Source organism: Nelusetta ayraudi, unplaced genomic scaffold (genome assembly GCF_046127955.1).
Source record: "Nelusetta ayraudi isolate G7.1 ecotype Tasmania unplaced genomic scaffold, CSIRO-AGI_Nayr_v1 ptg000057l, whole genome shotgun sequence".
Lineage (NCBI taxonomy): Eukaryota > Metazoa > Chordata > Actinopteri > Tetraodontiformes > Monacanthidae > Nelusetta > Nelusetta ayraudi.
This window is the reverse complement of record NW_027466107.1, coordinates 982,536-997,320: the sequence shown is the minus strand read 5'-3', so window position 1 is coordinate 997,320 and position 14,785 is coordinate 982,536. Positions and strand designations below refer to the sequence as shown.

General features: G+C 47.4%; 1 protein-coding gene across 2 annotated transcripts; it reads right to left on the bottom strand.

Moving 5' to 3' along the window:
• Window positions 1–343: 343 nt before the first annotated feature.
• Window positions 344–12,648, bottom strand: fbxl20 (F-box and leucine-rich repeat protein 20). 2 transcript variants are annotated; one of them, XM_076038541.1, is made up of 15 exons: window positions 12,307–12,648; window positions 8,531–8,592; window positions 7,363–7,417; window positions 7,189–7,263; window positions 7,004–7,098; window positions 6,841–6,909; window positions 6,644–6,739; window positions 6,413–6,539; window positions 5,868–5,942; window positions 5,170–5,300; window positions 4,941–5,001; window positions 4,115–4,159; window positions 3,939–3,995; window positions 3,392–3,604; window positions 344–2,887 (listed from the first exon to the last, which is right to left on the bottom strand). In XM_076038541.1, the coding sequence occupies exons 1-15, from the start codon at window positions 12,346–12,348 to the stop codon at window positions 2,780–2,782; spliced, it is 1,311 nt and encodes a 436-aa protein (XP_075894656.1). In that variant the 5' UTR covers window positions 12,349–12,648; the 3' UTR covers window positions 344–2,779. The 2 variants fall into 2 exon arrangements, with proteins under 2 accessions (XP_075894656.1, XP_075894657.1); XM_076038542.1 differs by lacking the exon at window positions 12,307–12,648 and adding an exon at window positions 10,639–11,012.
• Between the last annotated feature and the right edge of the window lie 2,137 nt (window positions 12,649–14,785).

Genomic DNA, 14,785 nt, shown 5'->3' with positions numbered 1-14,785 from the left:
AGACTCAGCACGAGGAGACAAACCACGGCTTGTCTGCGCGTCCGTGGGGAAGTGACCCACGTCAGGTGCATAATAAAGAGCAAGAGAAGCTGCTTCAGTCCAGATCGCACAACTTTCCACTCTCCTCTCTGGTCTGACCACCTCGGAGCCAGTTTGTTTGACTCCTAGTCGTTTCCTAATCCTCTCTGACCCGGCTCCCTACAGAAAACAGATGAGACTGGATTACACCGGCTTCATCTGCACTTCTATCATCCTGCCGTCAAAAATCAAAAAGCAAACACAGTCATCGGCATCCATCTTACGAAAAAAACGAAACAAAAAAAAAACAAACCAGCAGGGGCCATTTGAAATCAACATTCCTCATCGCATCAATGCATTTTTATTGGGTTTTTTTCCGCTCTAAAGTTGGACAGGGTGCGTTATGGGAGCAAAGGAAGGCATAAAAATGAAAGAGGAAATCAGCCTTCATGGGAGAGGAAAAGAAAAAAATTCTGCCCTCTAACAGCCATCCTGAGGATTTTCTCCTTGATGGAAACATTCACTAAAGGTGGAAGCCTACATCACACGCACACACATGCACGCACACACACACACACACACGCACACGCAAGCACGCACTCCAATTTCAACATTTATTACAATTGCACCGGCGCCAATACACTCCTATTCCCCATACTGGACAAGAAGGCTCCAATCGGGACATTTAGTAACAATAAACTCTTAATAATAATAAGAATAATAATAAGAATAATAATAAGAAGAATAAGAACACAAACAGCGGCAGATCACAAACTGATGACCGGAGGAGAGACAGAGAGACTCAAAGGTCGACTGTGGAGACACTCAACTCATGATTTTAAGAGAGAGAGAAAAAAAAAAAAAAAGAAAGAAAACGAAAAAATACGCACACATGCACACAAAACAAATCAGGCTCAATCCAAACCACACCAAAAACAGAGAGGTGGGGTCGGGGAGCGGAGGAAAAAAAGGAGGAACAGAGTAAAAGACACATTTACAAAACAAAAGAGACACGGAATAAAGCAGGTGCAAGTGCAGGAGAGGAAAATCCACAAAGGAAAAGGCTTCAATACTTCATGGAGCGGCCAGCTGAAGTCCATCACAGAACTCCGTCCTGACCAGGAGAGCAAGAAAGAAAAAAGATCCGTCGTGTCTGTTGGCAGACCCACAAGTCCGTCTGCAGGGCTGCAAAACCCCACCGGTCCGTCTGTCCGCCCCTGCAAGGCCTTGTGGGAGTCTGCACACGCAGCTCCGTGACTGGATGCATCCCATCATTAATGGTGAGTGACGGCTCCTCGTCATCACGACCATCAGGGACAAAAAAAAAAGAAAGAAATAAAGAAAAAAAAAAAACTAACAGAATTAAAACTGAAAAATAGGTGATTGATTTTTTTTCAGTTGGCTTTTTCTTTCCATTGTCCCGGTCATGTAGTGATGTCTGTTTTTTTTTTTTTTTTTTCTTTTCTGTTGTTGTTGTTGTTGACGATGTGATCTTTTCACGAGCCCGAATCAGGCGTCAGAACCCGCACATTAAGTACCAGGAAGAAGGAAACGCTGAGCATCAGAGCCTCCAGCGGGTATTTTTCCTCCTACATACGTTTGTCCAACGTCAGAGAGCTCTGCCGCCGCCGCCATTCCCTCCTCAAACGTCCCGTCTCATTTGAATTCTGCTGTTTGAGCTGGCGTTGATTCTTCTCAGTCCTCCAATATTTACAACTGGATCTTTGAAGAAAAAAAAAACAAAAAAAACCTAGAAGTGCTTCATGCATCATTTGGCATATTTGAGTCGTCGCGATGAAGTCTTAACAGTTTAGAAAAATACGAAACTTTTTTGTTTTCCTTTCCTAATTTACCTCCTTCCTTCCTTCCTTCCTTCCTTCCTTTCTTTCGGCACGTTGAAGCGTCCAATTGTAACAGGGAGGCGGAGACAGAGGCGAGACGGCGCGGCGAGCTCACAGCTGCGTGTTTGTCTGGTTAGTAGAATGACTTGAACGTGAAGCTTCACTGTCAGTGCAAATTTCTGCAAGTGTAGTTTTAAAAAACAAAAAAAACAAAACAGGGCTTCTCTGTGTGAGAGAGGGCTTGAGATACATTGCACCCCCACTTATTTTTTAGACATATATATATATTTCTTTAGACGAACCGCCTGCAGACCAGAGCTGAGACAGGTCTCTTTTTGAGTGCAGCCTCCAAAACTGAGGAGAATCTGTGTGAGAGGGCTTTTATTTTGAAATTACTTCCCAGAGGCCACCTGTGTCAAAAGTGCAGAATTTTCTTTTTCTTAGCGCATATCTTCTCATGAATAGAAACATGATTTTCATTGATGTTCTTCTGTTTTCCTGCCATGCAATCTTGCTGTTGGTTTAAATCCCACAGGCTAGCGGTGCAATCGCCTGCCCCGCCCATCCGCTTCTGCCCGAGCCAATGAGGAAGCAGGAACGCCGGCCATGTGTCTGCGCGTGTGTAACAGCCTGCGCTGCACTGTACTGTAAGCAGTGGTGTTGAAACTGATTTGGGGAATGTTCATTTTCTCCTTATTTTCCTTTCTCTGCGGCTCCCAAGTGGGCGGGGCAACAGCGGCGTGTCCTGGGTGGCTGTGGTGGTGGCGATCTGGCAGCAGCAGCAGCAGCAGCAGCAGCAGGTCTGGAGGGAGGCGGCCGAGTCGCAGGCTGCTGGAGAGCGTGTGCGGTGTGGGGCAGGACACGGAGCAGGGCACGGCGGGGGCGGGGCTAGGGGCGGGGGCGGGGCTAAGGTCTTAACATCATAGCAGGACGCAGCAGCGGCAAAACCTCTGGCGGCTGCCCCCGACCGAGGGGGGCGGAGTGACGGGGGCGAAGTAGGCGTGGACCTTGATGTTGGGCAGGTGGGTCTGTGGAGAGAACAGAGGGGGAAACAAGTTGGAGAGTCTGCAACTGAACTGACAAAGACATGAGATAAAAGTCTAGGACTCGACCTAATGGGGCGGGTCAATCATACTGGCAAATTCACACGACGAGTTTATTTTATTTTTGAAAACTCTGTGCATTTCATTATCTGGACCTGCATCCTGTTGTCCCACATCTCCAGAAAAACAGAATATTTATCCCCTCTTTGCACTTCATTTTCGCTTCCAGCTCAAATCCAAGCTTTGTATGACATTCCACATGTCTGAAATGACCATTCTTCGAGTTCTTCAAAACTCTTTCGAGTTGTATGGCGTGCACTTTTAGAAATGTGCTTACAAAAGAAGTGAAGGATATTTCACCCAAAGCCCAGAGACACATGTAATTAGAACTCAGCGCACAGATTCTTCATTTGCACAGGAAAAGCACCAAATGCGTGTGCGGGCTTCCCCAGCCGGCCAGTGCGACGACCCGTGTGCTCGGCAGCTCACCCGTAGTCTCTTGATGCCGGCGCGGGTGATCTGCTGGCAGTCGTAGAGCTCGATGCGGTCCAGACTGTGGCAGCTCTTCAGGTGCTCCAGCGAGGCGTCGGTGATCAGGGGGCAGTTGTCCAGCTCGATCACCTCCAGGCGGTCGTGGGCGCAGGGTCCGCTGCCCAGGTGTCGGATGCCGTCGTCGGTGATCAGCTCACAGTGAGAGAGGCTCTGCAAGCCACACACACACACACACACACACACACACACACACACACACACACACACACACACACACACACACACACACACACACACACACACACACACACACACACACACACACACTTTTTTTACTCTCTTGTTCTCTGCATGCCATCCTTACATTGTGGGCCACTGAGTAGCAACATTTCAATACTCTGTATATGTTTATATATTGTAGTATTGACAATAAAGCTACCTTGTATCTTGCACACACATACACACACACACACACTCATGTGCAACTTGGCTGTTTGGATGTTCTACCAATGTTTGCACGGCGGCAGCACAAACTCAAACTCACCAGAACTTGCAGACGAGGACAGTGGATGGAGAGCTGGATGAGCGTTCCGTCTGTGATCTGGGAGCAGCGAACAAAAGAAAAATTACAACCAGCCATTACAACTGCATCTGTATTAAAAAAAAAAAAACTAAAAAAAAAAACCCTGCACGCTACAGCAGTGTAACCTGCTTATTTACCTGCACACATTCTTCTAAATCCATCTTCTCAAGTTCGTGGCAATTCTGAAACAAGATGTTAAAATTAGTACCACATCCACCAAGATCAAGCCACACCAAGACTGTGATCTGGTGGCCCCTCTGGTAGAAGGAAGTTGGTGCAGACGGACGCTAAAACCGCTGGCTGTGGTTTTACTGGGTTGTGGTTTTAGACATGGCCATTAAGGTTGTGTTACATCGACACTCAAAGAATGACACAACCTTAAAAGAACCCCCCCACCCCAGCCCCCTCCCCCATCTATAACCAGGTGCATTAAAGGGACAGTCCACTAAAAACGATATTCTCACCCCCAGTCTTCATGGAAGCTCAGGGGGGATTTTCTAATTCAACATAACAGTTCTAGAGTTTCACAGAGGTGGAGGAAGTGGACGGTTCTAACCAGAGGTTTGCTGTGACTGAGGATTCCAACATGAACAGAACTCAACCGAAGAGGAACAAACGCGTTCTGAAACAGGAAGGTCAGACCATTTTTCCAAGATAATAGCTGCAGTCTCCACGTCTGGAGTGCGTTCATGTTGATCATCAGGATATTTTGGGTGAAAAACGCCATCGGGTTTTTCTGTTTCTTTTTGAGACTGCAGAGAGTCTTTGGTGAACTTCTAGATTCTTCTTGGCCTCCGCTAGTTGAAATTCTTTCCTTCTGTGAAACTCCTGAACGGTCATGTGGATTGCATAGCGTCACCAGAGCCTCCGTCCAGATCGGAGTAGGAAGGCATTTTTTTCTTTTTCGTTTGGCTCCGTCTGTGCCGTGTATGTGAGCGAGTAAGACGGCGCTGAGTCACTCACCCTGGCTAACGTGGTGAAGCCTACGTCTGTCAGCTGGGAGCAGCGCGCCACTTCCAATATTCTGAAAGCAGAACGACAGGAGTGTCACGCTGTCAGTCTCCGTGATAGGCGGGAGAGTAACCGAGAGCGACAGGGGCAGGCGCCGAATCGGTCCGGCAGTGCCGGCGTGCCCGGACCGAAGCAGCCAACCGGGTGGAAGGAAAAACTGCGGAAAAGGGAAATGTTTCACCTGAGACGAGGGCAGTTCTGTCCCAGGGCGTGCAGGATGGCGTCCGTGATGTTGGCACAACCCGACACGCACAGCGACTGCAGGCGGTGGCAGCCCCGGCAGATCGTGATCAGTCCCTCGTCTGTGATCTGCTGCTCGCGCCGCCACAACAAAAGAGAGGAAGTCGAGTTAGCGCAGCGACATTTACACGGCCGACGCCATTTGGTGACTTCCTACGTTCCAACTGTCGAGCTGCGATTGTGCCACTTGTTGTGACTGGAGCGCCTGCTCAGCGGCGGCGGCTGCTGCTGCTTTCAGCCTCCACGGCACCCCCCCCTCCTCCAGCCTCCAGTCGCAGCCTCCGTTTGCTAAACGACAGGCTGACGGTTTGGCCTGCGGCTTGTTGTTTGAAAACACCTGAGCCCTGAACAAACGCAGAGCCCTCCAGGGAAAACCACGAAAAGGCAACGTGCGTCGGCGGGTTTGATCAGATTACAGCTTCTCAGCTGACAAACAAAATAATTAGCGTCAAAAAAATTGAACCGACGCGACGTGGATCCAAAGAACTTTGGTTTAACATAAAGCAAGAAAAAAAAAATGCTAAACTGAATCACAGCCTACTGTCTACATGGAGAAACATGAGAAGCACACAACGACGTTACTTTCCCCACCACCGCCACCACCACCACCACCAGGCGGTGCACATCGGACCTACTCACCGAACACGTCTGCAAGTTGAGAGTGACCAACTCTGGACAGTGAGCCCCAATATGTTTCAGCGCCTCGTCCTCCAGCTGCAGAAGATGTCGACAAAAAGCAGGACAACCGTCACTTTGACATCAACCACTCTTATGAAAAGCACACTGCCATTATTATTTTTAAGTCCTAATTTCAGTCATTTTTAAAACAACTTCAATGGAATTTTTCCCTCTTTAGAGCCGGTGCTACAACTGCCAGCCTCGCTCTGAATCAATGAGTGAGAAACGGTGCACAATAAACTTAAAAGTAGCACAAATGACATCCTCTGAACTAAAATTAATTATCTGTGACTTCAGCTGAGGAAAGGGGGGAAAAAACATGTTGTCCTCTCATCCTGAAGTATAACAGAGCAGCCCTGGTGCATCTGCTGCAAAACAACATCTGCCGCGTCTTTACTGAGAAACGTCCTCTGATGCAAAGACAACAGTTACTGTGTCTGTTTCATGCCAGGAATAGAACCTCTGCGGTTCCACACTGACATTGAAGGACTCTGACTGGATCATACCTGCGTGCATCCTTTGAGGAAAAGGCCTTTGAGTCCAGGGCAGGAGCGCACCAGGGCCTGGATACCGTCCTTGGTGACCTGGTCGCACCAGGAGATGTTGAGCTGCTCCAGGAGGGGACAACCCTCACTGCAGGTGGGTTTGGTGGAGACCAACACACAGTCTCAGTCAATGAGCGACTTAATAAATGGGGATGGGATGGATACGTGGGCGTTCGGGGGGGGTCCACACACCTGAGAGCTTTGAGTGACAGGTTGGTGATTGAGGTACAGGAGGCGAGGTCCAGGTGCTTCAGCTTTGGGCAGAACTTACTGAGGCTATTACACGTGCTGCAGGGGAGAAGCACACAGAGAAATTGGATTAGAAGTTAAAATCTTTTTTAAAAAAAAGAAAAAAGAAAAAAAAATGAATTCCAGGAAAACTAATGTACCTGTCAGTGATCTTGGTGCAGCCGTTTAAACTAAGCAGCTCGATGTTTCTGCAGTTCTGCGAGAAAGTCCTGCAGCGACGGGAGATTAAAAGAAGATTTATGTTAATTTGATTCAACTAATGAAGCAGCTGAGACTTTTTTTTTTTTTTCAGTTCAGACTCACCTCAGTGCACTGTCGCCAACACCCAGACAGCCACGCAGACTCAACTTCCTCAGGAAGCCGCCGCAGCGCTTTGAGATGTTCTCCACCACTCGGCCCTGCGACAAAAACGCAGTGGGCTCAGCCGGGAGGACGGCGACGCACTCACCGCAGATTTAAAAGGGTGATAAAAGTTGCCATCGACGTACCTCGATGTCCCTCTGGAAGTCAAAGAGGTCGATGCGCTGCCAGTTGCTGCCGTCCAAGGCCAGAACGTTCCAGGACTGAGAGTGGAGAGGGAGAGACATTCACTTTTAGTACAGACAAAGAAACCCACACGCAGCCGTGCACGCGGCGCACCGACGCTGTGGACGTGCACTCACCCGGGAGACCTGGGCGCAGCGGCACAGTGTGACCACGTCCAGGAAGGAGAAGATTCTGGAAGACACAACGCACGCACACGCACGCACACAGACACACAAAGACGGCAGTTCAGAGAGCCTGATCGCTGCTGCAAGAATCTTCCTCTATACGCTTATAGAAAAATGAATAATAAATGCAGAAATAAAAGAAAAATCATCCCAACGTCTGAGGCTGAGAGTGAACCAGCTAATATTGTCTGCAGCTGTCAGCAGGATGGATGTGTTTACTCTGCTCTCAGCCGAGGCCTGTTTACTCCACGGTGAAGCGTCCTGGAGAGGAAGCCGAACACTTCTGAGGAACCGGGCTGGAAACTTCACCATCAGATGCGTCAATCCAGCATCAAGAAAAATTGTGAGTGTATTTTGTTTTTTTCCCTTAAATAATAATAATAATAATAATAATAATAAATGTAATTTATAATGCAGTACATTTAAAGGGCTGCAGTGATTCCAGACTCCAGCAGTCAAACGTGGGGGGGCGGCCATGAAGGGAGGAGGGATGAGAACTGATCCTGCGCTTTGGCTCACTCACATCTATTCATGTTGTTCGTGAAAGATCGGTGGGAATGTTTCTTTAAATGTATTTCAAAAGCTCCTGTGTACAAAAATTATCCATTCTTTATTCTTATATTTTCAACAACTCGAGTGAATAACTATACCCCAAAAATCTATAATCACCAAACTATTTAACCCTCTGTTTACAACCTCCTGCTAAAACACAACGAAACTGATGCTTTGTTTGACCATCTACATGTTTACAAGCGGACTGAAGCATGGCGGCAAAAGGGGGCGGCGCCAACAGATGGCTGGGGGTGTAGTCAACCCGGGACAGCATCTGTGCCCTTTGTGACTTCACAACAGGTCGACTTTCCAGGACAGATTGTGAAGTGAAGTGAAGCAAGTGAAAGGAGAATTTTTTGGAGGATTTCCTTCGATGGTTTGGTGGTTGTATACGGATGAGGATGAGAAGTGTTGTGCACCTCTCAGCTGAGGGCTGGATCAGGAGAAGAGGTTGGTGTGCGGTGGGTGTGAAGTTATGCAACAAGCTATTTACACATACCCAAAAAAGAAAAAAAAACAATGTGCAGACGGTCTGGTGTGACGGGTGGGTTTTCCAGATGTTACTCACCGAAGCAGCAGCTCCTTGGGCAGCTTTTTGTTGATGACCGCCTCATCACTGTTTGTGAACATCTGAAAAGCGGGACAGGAGAGGTCGTTAGTGGCAGGAGAACCTTCTCTGGATTTTAAACAAGGCCAGGAAACCCCCGCCCCAAACCTTGATGCAATCACGTCACTCAAGGACGGCCGGTGCATTAAAGAGAGGATAAATGACAGTAATCTCATCAGCTGTGATAGAGTCAGTGTGACGCCTTGGGAAACAGTCAGGGTGTCAGGAGATAAGGGCAGCGCAAGAGGCCACGTTTTCTGTCTTCTCAGCAAAAATCAGCTGGGGACTTTGGACCGGAGGTGGACCTCCATGTTTATCTGCCAAGTCGTCGTCATGTTCACACCGTTACAGTCATCAAAACATACAGTAATGTCAACACGCATTAAGAGTGCACCCCCAGCCTGTGACAGTGCACATGCAATAGAAAAGAGCACCAGTATTGAGCTAATGATGATGTTTAAAGTCTGACGTCACATGAAGATTTGTGGCAACAGAAATCTGGGTTTCAAACAAGAATGCAAGACATGTCCCTCTAGCGAGTGAGATTTGGTCGGTTAGTAAATACAAAGAGCTGCCAGGTCTATTTTTTATTTGCAGGATGCAACAAATCAACAGGCAACGTACGAGTCCTTCCTTCCTCCTCCTCCAAGGTACAAATACCAAGTATTTACAAGGCAGGACACACATTTATGATAAATCCTGGTGCGTCGTGTCGTGTCGTGTGTGGGCGTTAATCCTGAGAAGCACATTCACAGCAGCAAATTGGCCGACTAGATTTCCAGGATTTTAGACGCACACACACACACACAAAAAAAAGAACAGGGTGGCATGTTTGAAAATCTGGGCAGTTTTGGGTCAAAGCATCTCTGCGTCTCCCTGATAAACAAACTACACTACCCACCTACACACACACACACACACAAACAGACACACAACTACAGCTGTCTACGCAGGGGCCACCCGCCAGCACGGACGTGTAAAAATACGGAGGGAGCAACAAGGGAGAGACACCAGTGTTTGGATTTGGGGCAAAGTGAGTGCGACGGCCTCGCCTTCCGCTGCGTTACTCTCTCTGGCCAAATAATCCAGGCGAAGGCTCTGAAGAAACAGATGCGTGTGGTCAACAGGCACACACTGCCCCCTTTTGTGCTCATCACATAAAACGGAGCTGATGCCGCATGAATGTGAGCATTATGTTTTCTTCGCTGGTCAGCTATAGTCAGGCGAAGGGAGCCCAGGGTGGGAGGTGAAAACGATGGCTGAACTGTGACCTCAAGACTCACGCTACACAGGACTGGGGATAAAAAATAAATAAATACCGATCATCCTTCCTTCATAAATTGTTGGTACGCTACTTGTAACTGCTGTCAGCTTGACAAGAAACTTATTCTTGTCAGCACTGACTTGTGTTGAAAAGACAAAATATCCCAAAATTTCAACATTGAAATACAACATTTTACTGAAATATAATGAATTGGGTGTATGGGCAACCACATTAACTATAGCAGTTTGCACTGCAAGCAGACCCAAGCCTGTATGGTCACTATTACACAGCATCTTATTTAAAAATTGACAATCTGAGGCTAAAGGTATGTTTGCATACAGTTACCAACTGTAAACCCCCTCAGCTGTTCAAAACATGACTACCTTTAAATGTAGGGGGGAAAAAAACAACATTTGGAATCACGTTTACTTTTACTTAAAAGCGAAGTGTAACGTGCCACCTCCCCAAACAACCATTTATCTTTATTTTGTTGGCATTCGCACGACTTCCGGTGTCTTCCAGTGCCAAATCCGGTTAACTTCACGGGGAGTCTGGTGTTACGCTGAATAACGGGCTCCTGACGAGAGTGGAGTATAGCTTGCGGGAGCGACGACTCCAGTCTCCCGTTTAGTTTCCAAACGTAACATAACGTAGGCGGATTGATTTTCTTCGGCTGTGTTTTCAAATAAAAGGGGTTAATTTGGTGTGAGCATAGTTATTACTTGTCTTTTAAACCGCATAGATCGATCGATGGATTGATTGATTCTTGGCTAGTCGTCTTCCAACTTTATGCCACGATACTTACACAGCCGAGCCAAGAGGTCACACATAAATCCATCCGATATGCAGATCAGTAGAAAGAAGGCTAGAGTGCCAGGCACCCTTTTCGGCGGAGAAGGACACACATTTTGCAAAATACTGACATCGAGTAAGAACAACTGAGGGCTCAAGGTGGCACCTGGAAGGAAAATGCTAATTTTACATGGGTTGCCCGTTTTGTAGCCCCTCGCTTCTTCTTCTTTTTTTTTTTTTTTTTTTACTAGGCAGCCTTAATTACCAAATGTATGATATCCCTAATTAAGTGTCCAGAATAGCGACCACGGTGTTTGAGCCAAAGGTGAGGTGGAAAAGTGAAAGGTAGCGTTTAAGTCGGTTCTATGAAACCCTGCTTCACACCCCCTGAAGACCACAGGACCTCGAAAATAAAGTCTTCATTTTGAGGTACGCTCAGACTGGCATCGGCTCCTTCAATCTTAGAATTTCACAGAGGGACAAAATTCTCGCTTTAAACTCAAAATTCCGGTGAGTAAAAACCGCAAAGGAGGGGGACAACACACAACAAAACACACGAAACACATGTACTCTTGTCCATTGTTTTGCGGCTCTCGCGAGGTGGCGTCCACCTACTGCCGGGGACGCGCAACTCGCCGTAACACCGGCCGCAGCTGTCGGGCCAGAAGGTAACGGCCTGAATCTTCTGAGTCGTCAGCTGTTGCACCGTTAAAAATAAATAAAACCGCACACAAATCCCACGCTGGCCGCGGGGATTAAACAACGCACAAGTGCGGATACGACCCGGCCCAATGTCACCCGGCCGGACACACTACATCTAAGGACAAGTTTGCATCATGTTGAGGGGGAAAACAACAGCAGCAGCACGCCAGCGCTCAGCGGTGCGCTTGCGGCACAAACTTCACGGGTGTACACTGGAAGAACAACAACACAGTGGCTCGAATGGGTGTGATTGTGTGTGTTCAGGTGCCACCTGTGTTGACACTCTAGATTGCGATGCGTGTCAGGCTGTGTGGCACAAGTGATGGCAGCTAAAACAAGGGGTGCGTGTAGCAGGCAGTAGCATCAGCAGCAGCAGTCACAAGCCGAGGCCCCCTCGACCTGCAGCGGCCATCGTTACGCACCGCGATCCGGATCAGGCAGTCGGCTAAAAGTGCCAGCTCCATGTCTGCAATGGAGTCGTGTTGGTGTACAGTGAAAAATGAGGCTGTAGCCTGTCCGCGAGGAGGGCTTTCAACACGTCCCTTTAGCCTGGTAAACAGGCCTGCGTGTCCTCGGCGTGCTCCGTGTAGCCTCTTTGTTTTGACGGCGCAAAGGGAAACGGGGACAACACTCACACCAAACGGCACAGATGCCCCCGCTTTCAGAACAAAAAAAAAAAACCCCACAACCACAGACGTGGCAAACGTGTTCGGTAACACAACCAACCAGTCTTCACTACGCCACCCTTTGCGGTTATTGTGTTCTTCTGTATGTTATGTCTATAGCACGGCACAGCGAGCGTTTGACCTAATCCCCAAACATTGACTGCGGAAGCTGCATCAACAAGCCTCCCCGTGTGAGCGTAGTTTTGCAGTAAATACGGCGGCCGCCGTGCGCTAGGCCCCCGTCCGAAAGCCTTGGAGATCGCCCACGAACGCCTGTCGGTAGCTGTCAACCTCGCACGGACGTCCCAACTCACCTCAAACCGGCTCCGCGACACGCCGTTTACCTCCTTCCCCATGTCGGCTCGCTGCTCGCCGGCGGCTCGCTGGATTCTGTACAGGCGGCGGAGTGAAACGCAGACACGGGCCCTCTTCCTGCCGACTGCCGCTGCGCGACTATCATGCTACAATCGTCCGGGGGGAGCTTCTCGTGTCGTTTGCCTTCTATTGTTCTTCCGAGGCAACGGCAAAAAGAGAAAAAAAATGGTGGGAGCTCCCTAGTTTGTGATTAAATAAAAATGTGGGCTAACAGGCAGCGGCCAGCCAATAAGCTACTTCTCTTATCTGCCCGTGTTCGCCCTCACCACCACCACTACCTCCTCCTCCCCCCACGTAGTCTTTTGCATCCATAGACATGATAGCACGACAGGAAAATTACTCCTAAACTCTTTGTTTAAAAGGCAGTCATATTTGTATGACAAATAAAATAAAAAACAATTTCCTGTATTGTCTTGTGATACATTCTTTTAAAAAATAAAAGCGAAGGTTTGTGTAGTGTTCTGTCCTGGTCTTCCATCATAAAAACTGAACACTACTGAGCCAAGATAATAAAAGTGGAGTGACAGTCGTGACAATACATAAAGCGAGACTACACACTGAAATGTGTTTCAAATGAACATGTCTGAGGCCAGAATTTTTAGGTCATTCATACTGTCAAACAAATTGACAGCAACTATGATACTAACTGTAGACAAGTTGCTTATACATGTAAAATATAAACACAAACGGTTCGTTTTGCATACATTGTCAAATATTTTCCTCCTCAAGCGCCCTAGCATGCAAATGCGAGACAAAATGTTTGTTTGTCCAAAAGCCCTAAACTCTTTGACGACTGTAACAGCTGCTCAGTCCACTTAGGTGAGACACAACGGCCGTTTATACATGTGTTAGCGAATGTGTTACACACAATTTGCCAACTTTGTTGGTGTCGTCCGTGCTGAAACGGCAACTTCCTTGTTTTCACTAAACCACGCCCTCCGTCAGACAGCCAGGCCAATCAAAGGCCGAGAAGGTCCCCTCGTCACACTCGCGATCCTAACGAGCCATACATACGTTTGTCAACATCGCCTGAAGTGCCCCGATAAATTAGCAACTAATAGGACTTAAACATTTTTTTTTTAAACTACTGTCTATTTCAACTATTGATGACTGAAGTATAAATACTTGATGTCAAGATGTCTCAAGGTTTTCATTCATCGTTTTCAATCAACATCCGCAGTCCCTGTAATTCTTGCTGCAGGTCATCGTAACAGTGCCATCCATGAAAGGCAAAGTAATTATTTTTTTCAGCATATGAATTGAATCCTGCATTGTATTCAGCTGCTGGAAATTTGTAAGGGTGTTAAATTAATCGTAAGTGCTTCATAATTCCACAAGGTGGAGCCATATATAGAAATGATTTGTAAAGATACGACCTGCAGTATCTCCTTTTTTAATGTCTGAAGGGGCCCTATTATTCCCAGCCCAGAACTCGGTACGTTTTGGTCTGATAGAGTTTGAGCAGATACAGCACAAACAAACTAGTGACGCTCTCACTCAGCCTTAAGAGGCAGTTCTGGCAAAAAAGAAAAGAAAAAGAAAAAGCCAGCCCATCTAGATTTGCACAAGTTGTTATTTTTCGTGCTTGTTGTGTTACCTCCTTTTTACGATGCCAATGTAACATACATCAAAATCTTTTCATGTGTCCTCATTTTTATTTGTTTTTATGTTCGTAATCATCACAACAATAGCAGTATTTCTGTATTTACCTTAAATGTGAGAACCCAGGACAAACTGGACACTTAAATCATGTTCAAGAAACTAAAACACTTTCAGCTGGTGTCCAGCTTAGTAGATAAAGTTTCATCAACGAGGTTGAAAGAACTCCATGAAGTGGTCAGACTGTCCAACCAGCATGTGCAGGGTTTATACTTCATCTGGCAGACATGGCACAGGCAAATATACCCACTATGGTGATACCAAAGCTCACACCGACAAGCGCGCCCTTAGCATAGCATTGCCACCTGCTCGCCTCGTTCCACCGAGTGTTTTCTGCTGGGCTCCTCGGAGGGCTGTTCTCTCTCTCCCCCTCAGGCTGTTCGTTGGATTCAGGCACAATCGCGCATTCATCTGAGGCACCAGCAATGATCATCTCCTCTTCCCGAATGTCCAGCTGCTGCTTCAGATCGCACAGTGTTTGCTTCATCTCGTTAGTGCGGTTGTGGAGCTCCTCTATAGTCTTGTGATTGTAGGTGATTTCCTTCACCTGTTTTGCAATCACCTCGTGTTTCTCGCAGAGGAGTTTTTCAGCCTCCAACAGAACATGTTGGAGATCTTGCTTAGCCCGCTTCAGGTTTTTGTTTTCAATGTCTCGTTCTTTGATGAGTGCCTTGCAGTGGGCCAGTTCGCTCGCCATACTTTTCATTTGTTTTTTGAAACTATCCTCTTTCCTCTGGAGCTCATGGAGTGCTTCTCTTA

Bases quoted from the DNA above. Each gene is read 5' to 3' on its own strand.
- fbxl20 (XM_076038541.1), bottom strand. From the start codon at position 12,348: ATGGGGAAGGAGGTAAACGGCGTGTCGCGGAGCCGGTTTGAG. The intron at 6,910-7,003 runs GTGAGTCTGAAC...CCGTCGCTGCAG, and splicing joins GTTGGCGACAGTGCACTGAG to GACTTTCTCGCAGAACTGCA. The intron at 4,160-4,940 runs GTGAGTGACTCA...ATCTTGTTTCAG, and splicing joins GCTTCACCACGTTAGCCAGG to AATTGCCACGAACTTGAGAA.